A 12,341-nucleotide genomic window follows, 5' to 3' on the forward strand; every position below is an offset into this window, starting at 1 on the left:
CAATCCCAGAACTTAGCAACACGTTTTATTTAAAAAGAAATTGATCAGACTTACTACTTAAAGTTCTGCATGCTGCAGAAATGGTGGCCATATTTTTCAACCCATGACTAAAAAAATATACCTTTCCAAACCTGGAAACAATCATTCGGGTGGAATGGCACAGTGGCATCTTCTCAATTCCAGGTGACTAACTCACACAAACATATTCACACTCACACACCCATAAAAATCCAAAAGGTTGAAGGTCATGCAAGCACAGGTTCGCATTTTACTAATGTGTCTTCTCCACTTTGGCGCCAGATGTAACTTTGAGTTAATAAACTAAATTTTTGGAACTGAATCAAGCATGGACATACAAGCCAATGGAGGGGCCGGCTAGAATCCAGAAAATTAAGGAACATGTTATTAAGCTCATATTGAGAAGATACCTTCAATCAAAACAACATTGCTCTTACCCCCAAGAAGAATGTTTTTACTGCTTCATTTCACATTTTCTTCAAAACATTCAGAGTAAACACACCAAAAAAAGACAAAGGAGACGCAGCAACGCTCGTTTAACTCGCTAAAATAGCTTTATAATAATCATAATAATATTGATAGTAATAATATTAGCCATTAGAAAATGTTCAGACAACGTTGAAAGTGTTACATTCTGTGTTGGGAGTAAACCACGTCACAGTGTGCCATCTCTCCGGGTTCAGCGCCATCAAACGTGCTTCGGTTTGGACACATTTAGACCCATAAAAACATGAGAGCAAGAAATAAACTTGTATGTACAAAATGGTGGGAGGAGAGAAAAAAACCCCAAACTAAACAGGAGCATGGTTTACACTGCCTTCACCGGCCTTCAGACTGAATTCAGACACTTCCTGGTGTGTTCTTGTGCACCACGTGTGGATGACCACTTGGTGGCGTAACAAACGTTTACACTCTGTTGTGACTCTATTGCTCTGCTGGAGTCAGCTGTTCTCATAGAAGAACAAACAAAAATGAACGTTTGTATGTACAATATGCTGTCTTGGCACAGAGTTGATGATATATATAAAACGAGTGAATCCATGCTGAAACTTGCTCTAAATCAAAGTGGTCACCGATAACACAAGAAAGACGAGGAGGGAGTCGAGAACGAAGGGCTGTTGTTGCCGTTGCTACATTATAGAGTTGAATAACGAGTGTGAAGTGTCTCCATCGGTTCGAGGCCCCCCATTTGATTTCCTCCTCTTGCTGGCACTGAGAGTTCGAAGTGGAGTAAAAGCACACAGAGAAAGAGGTTCTATTGTTAGGACGGTCCACTCCCACAGCTCACTTCCTTCAGCGATTCCTCACCTCTCTGGTGGAGTGTGCATCACTGAGCCCAGAGGGGGGGAGGGGGGGTAGTGTCTTCCCAGAGTTAATCAACTTTCTCTTCTTCTGCTCCATCCCCTTTAATAGCAGCGATTTATTGAACCGAACATAGAATAAACTATATATTTATATATTTTTGTTGCTATACACGTGACTTGCCCTTGATCAGCCTACAGAACAATTTTTACTCATAGCTATATTCAACAACACTGTATTTAATAATGATCGTAATGGCACTAATTAAAACTTTTAATGACGGTAATCATATTAATTATATTCTAATAACAATAAATGCAATTTTAAGATAAGCAATGTCCATTGATAACAGGTATTTACACTTTGTAAACATGGCGAAGTTAGGGTATAGATATATATATATTTTGTTGATAATTACACAGTAATCGCTCAGTTGTCTCTTACCCTCATGGTTAGCTGTGTGTGTCCTGTAAATCCACATTACAGCGTTAATACATATGCACACATGTACACATACAAACAGAATTACACCTCAGTGCTAAAGGCACATTGGAGTTTCAGTTGATCATCTGCTCGAGTCCGACCTGTTCTGGAGCAACAGAGAAGGGGGGCGGGCGGAGTAAACCATAGGCAAGAAACCAACCAGTAGTTTGGCCACAGTATGAATTAAAGCATTAAGTTTCTTATTAAATCGGAGTGATTCTAATTATGCTCAGTGAGTTTCAGCAATAGCAACTGAAGGCGTTTACGGTCTGTAATTAACTCCCTGCCTATGGTGTGGTCTGCCAATAACATGCCAAATACAAAGTTCTGCTTGCACACGCGGGAGTCACTGAAGATGATACTTATGTGCAATTATGAATAATTTTCTTATGTAGATAAGCACCTTCAGGATCCTCACATGTAATTTGAATATTAAACAAGTTTCCAGCCATGACTGTACACATGGGCGCCAGCAAAAATCAATGAATGAGAGAAATCTGAAATTGTAGAAGATATGGAAATTTGTCACTTGAATTGATTCTTGGTTAATTATCAGTCATATTTTCTGCTGGTTGTTTATTAAGTTATCCCTCCAGGATACAATTGTTAGCATTAGTCACTAGTCGTAGCAAAGTGCTTTCAAGTTTTGTAAAAAGTAGATCTGATTAAGACCTCACAATAGAGTTGACCACGTTACAGTAGCAAGTCAGAAAGCTTTTCAAGTTTGCAGTGCAACTACTGCACAAACTACAGTTACATAATGTCCCGCTTAGACAGTAAATGGGCTACAAAAGCTGCCCATATACAATCATTAGCTGGTTACATATCTGTCAATTGTTGGTTATAGGTTTGATTCAGGATAGCTCTGATTAAAAGTAGAATCTATACAGGCCTTGGATGTATCTAATATCAACCAATATTTTTAGCCACACATTTTCTAAATCAAACTTTACCGTCTGTAAGCCTTCTAGCTTTTTGATTTTTTCCCCCAAGCTAATTTTATAGCAAATAAATTATGCTTTATAAAGGAACATTCTCGCTAAGGGAAGTCCATACGACAGATTTGTTAATCATTGTAGCAAAGAAACAGCCTGTTACTATTATATATATTTTAACACGTGGCAGCCATATTGAATATTAAATTTATCTGGGTGAGGAGTTTCACTGCTTTCCAGCTAACAAATCTGACTGGGTGTTCCAGATGATTTGTCTTTAATATAAATAATTTTGAATATTTCCACTTTGGAGTAAAAACGGAACTTTTTAAGTACTATGTGTTTCACTGAAAGCAATGCTGCCACTAGCTTTACCAACTTCTATCACAACATTCCCTGTTGCTGACAGTTGATTAAAAGCAGTGACTGAAGACTAAGCAGGCTATTGGTTTATAAAACTATCTCCACAACACATCAGTTTGGTTTCTTTTTGACAGTGAAGTTCATGAACATGGTTAGCTAGCGCCCAGGGCTAGCTAGCCCCCCCACCACAGACATAAGCTAGCTTCAAACTCCAGAGCAGCTCTGCCTTACAGTAATGTCAACTAAAACTCAAATCTGCTGCTACCACAGGCTTCCAGCTTGGCTTTGTTCCAGAAGCACAGTATGCAGCACACACACAAATCGGCTACAATTAAGCTGCTGCCTCTGCCACCACACTGACTCACGCTGTTTCCTAGTCTTGGGGAAATAAATGGCTAACAGTGAATCTGGGCTCGAGCAGCGAGAGATTTTTTCTTCCTTCTCCCCGTCTCGATCTGAGAATATCAGCAAAACACTCCTGCGAGGATTAACGTAGCCTCGTATTATTAGGGTCTTAGGGTGGGTTTAGGAAATCCCCTGAGGACAGAGGGACACTTGCTAAAAACTGAGGTACTCAGATTTTGTCTGGCCATGTGGGAAGAAAGGCTTAAGATAGTTTGATTGCTGTGTTTTGTCAGTGCTGAGATAATGTTACAACACAACCAGGAACTGTGATTTGTACGATGCTGATGTGATAGATAGATTATATAGAACAAAAAATAAATAAATAAATAAATAAACAAATAAATAAAACGGAAATCACAACCACAAAAACTGTGTTTGCTATGGACCTATTTCAAGGCAAGGTGCGGCTGGTTGACACCTCAACTTGTAGAACTCAGAGAGAAGAAAGTCGGCACGAATGAAAGTAGTCGTGGTTGCTACTGTGGATAAAAATCCAACAAAAGCCTCTTTAAATCCTGGTGTCCCTCAAGGGCAACTTGTGTGATCCAGAGACTTTGCCACCCCCCTCGCATGTAGGACTGAGGATAGTGAGGGTGGGGTCAAGAGTCCGTCACAGTGGCGTAACAGTAGTAGAGCAGTTCTTTGTGCTTCGTTTGACGAGGGCCTGCGGCGGGCACCGCTCGGATGTCATCAGGTTTTAGCGGTATCGGACGCAGAGAGGGACGCAAAAAAAAAAATAGAGAGAAGGCGGCTCCGCAACTCGCGTTGCTGCGGACGCATTCCACACGACGGCCCTCGTTGTTTTCAATGCCGGGGCACCTCGTTTGTACAAGGAGGTTGTTAAGATTCACCTGCTGAAGTCCAAAAAGCAAAACACTGGTTGGCATTTCCAAGGATGTCTGTATCATTGTCTCTAAAAGGTCAGAATTGTACAAACGTGTGATTCGTCGGAATAACTGCGTTGTAAAACCCTAGCAATTACTTTTTTCACCCCTCCCCCAATCACACAGAAGAAAAAGATTTAAAGGCTACAAAATACGTGTTTCTTCTCCAAAATGAGACTCTGCTAAATTGTTCAGAGGAGGCCGTCAGAAAGCATGCAGTGTTCCACATCGACAAAGTGTGCCAGTCTCACAGGTGTGTATTGCAACATGAGGGAGATTCAGGAAGTCAAAAAATTTTTTTTCCAACAATACTCTTCAAATTTCATACATTTCTATATACATCTCCCTCTCTCTCTCTCTTTATCTCTCTCTCTATATATTTATGTATATATTCAAAGTGTAAACTGTGTTCAAAGGAAACCTCCACACATAGCTGGTTAGGCACATGTAGTTGGTTCTAAACAGGAGATACAGGGAGGAAAAGGGGAACAGCAGTACAAGTTGTGAGAACCACACACAGATATTTAAATAGGCCTAAGGAAGGATCGTCCTTGGCAACCACCTTTCTTGCCAGAGATACCCTGTGAACCTGACTCACAATTTCAAGATAATAAGAGCCGTTTGAAAGTCTTCTTCACATGGACTCAGTCTGGATATGCCACACAGCTATGATCTATCGTAACAATACTGCAGTGTTTCACATTTGATATATGATCTTTGTACATGTACTGTTCTCGATAATCTCTACTAATCTAGAAATGTAGTTTATATTATAAAATATACATTTTCCAATAAAATATCCCATATTTCCAACGTATTCCAACCAAAATTAAAGGAAAGAAAGAACACTTCATGCTTACAAATTCTGACATTTTGTCATCTCTCTACTCCATACATTTTGACTCTTTAGTGTTAACTGGGATTCACACAGACTTTCATATTCAGTTACTCAAGTGCGTTCACGTTATGAGCCAACAGTCGTAGAAAACACCAACGCATTTTTGATAAGAATCCTTCAAAAAAAGTTAACTTTGTGAAATAATTTAGACCTGTTTCAGGAGGTAAATTAATAAAAAAAAATAAAAAACAACATACAAAGCCTTGCAAAACCATTCATGCTTCTCTAACTTTTCCACATTTTGTCATGTTACAACCACAAACCTCAGTGAATTTCTGTACTTTGGGGTTTTTATGCAACAGTTTTCACATTTATTAAGTTTTCACATAATAAATGAAAAAAAAGCAAAACATTAATCCGAGACGCAGCCAAGAGGCTCATGGCAGCTTTAGAGGATGCAGAACAGCAACTGAGAAAGTGGAAGAAATTGACACCAAAAATAGAAGATTCAACTTTTATAGAAGCGTCTGAAATAAAAACAAGAAGTCCTGCTTGCTGTTCACTTCAGACCAGATGATAACAACACTGAAAATAGTCCCTACAAACAAAACACCCTGTGATGGAAAACACGTCACTCTAGCAGGATGCTGAGGGATGCTGGTTTGATGTCCATCACTGAAGTTTATGGTTGTAACTTGAAAGGAAGGTGAAGAAGTTCACCAGATATGAATGTTTGCAAGGCACCGTAGCTCCACACATATCACATATTTCACATTCCCAGCATAGCTATAAAATACCACTTTTTTTTTTTGGAGATAATCCCAATCTGATTCGACTTGGTGATTCTTTGGAAGGATATTTTAAGGTCAGTTAGGCCTCATTTTATCTGCCAGCAAAACGAAATCATTCCTCATTTCGTCAACGCCGTCAGGGAAACAAAATAACGTTGGGTGATAAAATCCTGCAGAAAATTCAAGCTGCTGCTCTTCTTTTACTTAAAAACCCATATTTAGTTACAAATAAACACGATAGTAAAGTCTGTCCAAGCAATATTCAAAAGAAAGAAAGGGTTTCAGAGGGGAAGATAGCAGTCCCGACCACTTCAATGGCTGTTTCATTAAGGGGTGTTTACTTGTTCCTGAATAAGATATATTGAAACTGTAAAGACCACTGCTGTTGAAGCAGGATTCTCTTTTGACCACTTGGTGGTGCTCTACTCTCACAGTGTAAAAAAAAAAGAAGGGGGAGCATCTTCAAGTAAGTCCAGAAAAGCCACTGAAATAATTCCATGTAAAAACTCTCCCAAACCCTCCTCTTCTTGAGACTTCAGAGACTGCACAAGGAGTTTGATTTTTTTCTTTTTGTCTGTGATGCTACACTGAAGAAGCTCCTTTTGGCAAACACAACTATAGGAGAGCCTCGCCGTCCGATGCTGACGGACAGGTGGTTCGAAAGCATCAACAGAGTGAGACGTGACATTGGTCCATATTCTGTGACTTGGTGCTTGTGTGGACAGACGGGAAGAGGGACTAAGGATTCTGTGTTTGATATTTCCTCAGGGATGCTCTCGGAGCCAACTGAGGATGCTCAAGAAATCAATAGATCTCGACTCGGCTGAGCTGTTATCAGCGAAAGCCCGTAAGTGGGAGTCGGTTTCGCTCCGAACGGCATCAGGGGTGGGAGGTGTGGGGAGAATTTCCTCAGAGGTCTACTGCCTGTTAAGCCCTTTTTTGTGCCAAGTGAACACGCACAGGCATGCTACTGCGTGAACCTCTGCTGCCTAGTTTTACAAAAGATTTCTGACTTGGTTTCAGCCAGTGATTATATATATTTATATATGTATGTATATATATATTTAAAAAGAAATTCTGTCTAAGAAGGAAGTAAAAACGTCTTCGGCTAGATACCGCTCAGGCTCTAGGCCTCTGCCTCGGTAAAGTGGTTTGAATTTCAAGACACTAAAATGGCTGTCATTGCTTGTTAGGTAATAATGTAGGATGACAGAAGTTGATGGAAAGTGCTAAAATTGGCGGTGGGTCATAGCGTATAAACAGCAATGACTCGCAGAAGATCGGGTGAGGGGGGGGAAGCGAGTGCTGTCACGGGTTCAGAGTCGAGTCTGGGCTTCGGGGATGTAGATCTCGATACTGTCGGCGCTCTCGGTGGCCGAGTTCTGCCTGAAGGAGGCGGTACGCTTGGTCTGCAGCAGCCTCCTTCGTGCCTCTGTCCTCTGACGGTCTCCAAGGTCCAGGGACTTCTCCCTGATGGGGAGGGTGTGCCCTCCAGCGCGGGGCACCACCAGCCCCCCCGGGCCGCCTCCAGCGCTCCCGGAGACCCCGTCTCCCACGCTATCGGCCCGGAGGCTGCCGCTCACCCCGCCCGCTGGCTTCTTTGGTAGGGGCGGAGGAAGTTTCTTATCCTCCTGACCCGTTGAGGATGAGACATTGACATGAGATGCGGGAAAAGGACAGTGGATTTGTCATGTTAAGTGGTGGAAAAGAAGGGGGGTTTGTGACGGAAAACCCATGCAATAAGAGACAAAACCCACAACAGAGGGAAAAATAAATAAAAAGTAATCAAACGCATTATGAGAAAGAAAAAAAGCCCCAAAAAGGTATCGCAGCATGCATCAGTGTTGAGTTGTATGAAAGGAAATGGAAGGAGAGGTACAAGGGAAAAGTGAAAAAAAGAAGAAAAGAGAGTTAGTTTTGGAGAGGTTTGATAGAAAATAATGCTAAAAGCTGTCTTTTTCTTGACAGAGTGCAAGAAAAGTAAGATAAAAACTTAAATATACATAAATTAAAAGTAAATGCAAAATAAAACCCTATCAATTTGAACTTCCGGTGCCTCGCGGGCAGATCTGCTTGGCTCCTCTTGGTCTGTTCTGAGCGTTCACGGCCCGCAAACATTTGGAGGCCACGGCCATCTGCTCTACTCGGCGGCACAGAGCCATCTTAGCTCGGGGAGAATGCTGAAGGGAAACCAGGGTAGGCCGGACCCTCCGGTCCCTCACCTTCTTGTCAGGTGGGAGCCTCCACCCAGAGTCCTTGAGCTTCTGGAGGTCCTGAAACCTAACCCTTACGTCCTCTATGTTGAGCTGGAGCAGGTCCCAGAAGGACGCCAGGTCCTGCGACGTGGGCTGGGGGTAGGCGGACGGGTCCTGGGCATAGAAAGTTGAGAGAATGTTTGGCTAAACAATCTGAAAATTATTACATGCTTTTGCATCCTGGCTTCCTGTGTCAATTCTTTGGTGCAGCTCCACCAATCACCACAATCACAGCTGCAAGTTTTAGAACTCTTTCTCTCAGGAATCAGATTCTACAGACTGAATGTTTTTGCCAATTATTTGTAAAATAGTTCAAACCCAACCAGATCGGATTAAGAGGATCTATGCACATCAAGTTTCTCATAGATTTCAATTTGAACATTGACTGGACCATTGTGACAGAAGAATATGCGAAGGTAACCACTAACAGGGTTTCTCTCAGTATTGCCCTTGAGTTAGCACCATTCATCTTCTCTCACTTCTGGCTGACTTCTGTGTCCTTCTGACTAAAAGCATCTTCACCGCATTATTTAGCCACTGATATGAGGATATTGTTTTAGGGTAATGCACAATGTTAGACAATAGTCAAAAATGTTAATTGTTGAGCTCATACAACTAGAACTCCTTCCAAACTGCAAACTGGACATCTAACGACAATGGTTTTCCTCTTGCTGTTCTATAAAGGTCAGATTTATGAGGTGTGCTAGTGGTGCCCCCAGAAAATCTTAATAGCAGTGGCCAAACCAGGCTAGACAAAAAATCTAAGTGGCACAACTTAAAAAAACAACAAAAAAAAAAAACAAACAAAAAAAAAACTACATACATAGTAACGTATAGAATGTATATAAAAAGGTGAAGTGTGCTTTTGTATTCGACAGGAAATTTTTCCTACAATAACTCTGAAGAATTCTGATTTAATGAGTTACAGCAACATGTAATTTCCCTTTGGGATCATTTAAGTATTTTTTAAAATTTAATTTTATGTATTTGCTGGGTTTTACTTTCATGTCTTGATTGAAGAAGATGAATTGAACATGATTCTCTGGGGCTGCCAGTGGGTGGGCCAACATTTTTCAGTGGGGCAATGGCCCCCCACAACCCTCCTCTTGGGGGCACCAATGGTGTGCTCAAATAATCTGTTGAGAAATTCAATATCTCTTTTCCTCAATTTTACAATTATGCACTACTGTATTGCTGGTCTATCAAATAAAATCCCTCAAAACATTGAAGTTTGCACTATAAAGTAACAGAGCATGAAAAAGTTGAACAGTTATGAATGCTTACTTTCCTGATACAGAAATGTGCGAGGAAAGCTGCATGTGTTACTATGTTACTATGCATGTTGGATATCCAACATGCATAGTAACACGCTTATATGGAAATGTGTGTTGATGTGACTTTTCATGCACACTTACAATACTTTGCTGACAGAGGCGGAAGAACTGCTGGACCTTTTGAGACATGAGCATCTGGGCACTGCCAACTGCGCTTCGAATTAGCTCAAGAGCTGAGAGAGAGAGAGAGAGAGAGAGAGAGAGAGAGTGGAAATGCAGTTCAATAAAAACAGCAGCAACAAAATGAGAAATAGCTTTTGAACTCACCGTCCTCTGGAAGCTCATTCTCCTCCGCCTCCCTCTCCATGTTCTGACACCAGCCCTCCATCCTCTCCACCTCCGTCTGCAGCAGGCGCAGGAAGAACTCTCCGTCCCTCATGCAGGGCGAGGCCCGGCCCGAGTCGGGGAGGCTGCGCGGGCCTTCCAGGGACGGTGTGGCCGTCCAGGCGCGCTCTGCGGTAATGGGCAGGGGGGAGTGGGAGCGCGGCGGCAGGTGTGGGTGCTGGTGGGGCCTTGTGTCGACTTGGCAAGCTTCGGTGGTGTAGTTGCCCTGAATGAGGTCCTGTGTGAAGCAGAAGGGATGCATTACTTTTAGAAATGACACTCTGAGTTCAAAAACATAACCCTGTACCTCCTGGAAGGCCTACAACTCCAAATCGAGCGCATTAAAAAGAAATAGACGACAAGGCGATGAACAGATGCTAACACGGTTGGTAATTTGGATTACCAACCGTGTTGTACAATAAAATCTGCCAATCTACATCAACGTTGTGCAGCTGAGGAGCCAAAGATTAGATTTATGGAAAACAATTTTACAATTTTCATAGAGGGAATCTAGGTTACATTACAGCTTAAAATGCAGAGAGTGATCATATCTGTGTGTAACTTCAATATTCTGCAGAAGAGGATTAGGGCCACTGAATAAATATTCAGACATTGATCTAAGAATTATTTATTTTTTTTACAGAATTTTTTTTCTCAGAATTCTGACATTTTCCCCCCTCAGATTAAAGCCAATTTTTTTTTTTAATTTTGACTTTAATATCACATTTCTGACTTCTATGCCTCAGAATTTGGGCTTTAACCTCAGAATTATGACATATTTTCTCAGAATTGTGACATTTTTGCAGATTTTCTTTTCTCAGAATTCTGGCATAGTATCTCAGAAGATTAAAGTCAGAATTCATTTCCTTTATTCCCCCCAGTTTCCCTAATCCTCTTTCGTAGTATTCTTTAGCAAGAACCATTCAAAGTAAAGTCTGCATCTTTCATGAGGAAGACCTCTGGCAGGGACCCACCTCTCTGTAAGCCCACTGGCCCTGCGTGTGGACGGTGCGGTGGCACTCTGCGTACTGCGACGCGGACTCTGGCTCTGACGAGTGCCTCTGGAAGGAGCAGCCAAACTGCAGACTCTTGTCCTGTGTTGGCACAGCAACGCTAAGCCCCGGGAAGCCCTCGGGGTCCAGGTCGGCCTGCACGCTCGCCGTCACACTGTTGGAGCGTTTGAATCGAGCCCGCCTTGCAAAAAGACACAAGGAGTCACAGCAGGCTCAGAGCCATCTGATCAAACTCAATTGCCTGCAGAAGGCTTTCTCAATTTTCTTATGTATTTATTTTTTTCCTTTCGACCTTCTTTTCGTTTCACCTTGCAAACCGAGCAGTGCTGTGTTGTCGCGGCAATCACCGCCACTCGCCTGGTTGTGATGAGTCCTGCTAAATCCCCTGGCATATGACGCATCGGTGCGTGCAAATGTCATGCCAGTGTGCTCACTGATGAGTGTTTACACTGTTGCAACTTTAAACCCAAACTTCCCCTCATCTGTCTCCTCAGTCTGTTCGGGTCCGCAGCGTGACTCAGATCCGCAGCGCCGGATGTCTTGATGTCATCTTCGGCGATTGCGTTCAAACGCGAGAATGGATATAATTAGGAAAAGCGCCGAGTCATGTGTGAAAGCCATGTTGTGTTTACGGATTGCAGTAGACGGGGTTACAAACATGGTTAAAAAAAAAGTAAAAAAAAAAATAAAGAAGAAGAAAAAAATAAAAGAGACATTCTTGGAACAAAGTGTTTCCGAGTTCAAGCTGTGCTGCTTGATGAAATCTTAAATGAATTAATTGGACATAGACGGGAAATCAGCCGTACACATGGCGACGCTGTCGGGCGCGCAGGAAGACGAGTGCTTTTTCTGAATATAAATCAGAATTATTCACATAAATTACAGCACAAAGACCAGCCGCTCCTGATCAAGCCGCATATTTTGGAACAAAGATAAATTAGCGGGTAAACAAACACCCCTCGAACCCCCACTCTGAGTTTGAGCATCCGTGATGACAGAAACTTAAATGTCACCAAAACAAGTCAAGCTGGGAGAGAAAGTTCTGCAGATGAATAATATTTTTTTTTTTGCTGCTTTGTTTCTGTGTTTTTTTTCTTTTTTTTTTTTTACCTTTTCTCGTCTTCCACTTGGACTCCTATGGAGTGAACCTCGGTGAGAGCTTTTCCCTCCGTGTCGGAATCGGACAGAGTCTCCGAGCTGTCCACCTGCAACAGCAAACCACAAGCACAGAACATGAGCGGCTAGAAGGAAAGGAAAAGTTCAATATCTTTTTGGGACGGAGAGAATTTTAACACAGAAATAAATGTAAAGAAAAACAAAACAAAACAAGAAGCTACAGCTGCTATGGGTTAATCTTGTGGAAATAGATTTATATCGGCTGTATGAGGAACTTGCT

The 12,341-nt window shown here is 42.0% G+C and overlaps 1 protein-coding gene across 3 annotated transcripts in view; it reads right to left on the reverse strand.

Annotated features, from left to right (window-relative positions):
* Window positions 1–552: 552 nt before the first annotated feature.
* dlgap3 (discs, large (Drosophila) homolog-associated protein 3) overlaps window positions 553–12,341 on the reverse strand; it is a 71,593-nt gene continuing 59,804 nt past the window's right edge. For 2 of the 3 annotated variants that reach the window (XM_016675150.1, XM_016675149.1), the window contains 6 exons: window positions 12,056–12,150; window positions 10,907–11,126; window positions 9,876–10,170; window positions 9,690–9,781; window positions 8,242–8,388; window positions 7,336–7,650 (listed from right to left, as the gene is read on the reverse strand). In XM_016675150.1, coding sequence (XP_016530636.1) covers window positions 7,336–7,650; window positions 8,242–8,388; window positions 9,690–9,781; window positions 9,876–10,170; window positions 10,907–11,126; window positions 12,056–12,150 — 1,164 coding nt within the window. Of the gene's footprint in view, window positions 7,651–8,241; window positions 8,389–9,689; window positions 9,782–9,875; window positions 10,171–10,906; window positions 11,127–12,055; window positions 12,151–12,341 lie in introns of all 3 variants that reach the window. The other variant, XM_016675148.1, reaches the window with a different exon arrangement.

This window comes from Poecilia formosa, unplaced genomic scaffold, assembly GCF_000485575.1.
Source record: "Poecilia formosa unplaced genomic scaffold, Poecilia_formosa-5.1.2 Scaffold107, whole genome shotgun sequence".
Taxonomy (NCBI): Eukaryota; Metazoa; Chordata; class Actinopteri; order Cyprinodontiformes; family Poeciliidae; genus Poecilia; species Poecilia formosa.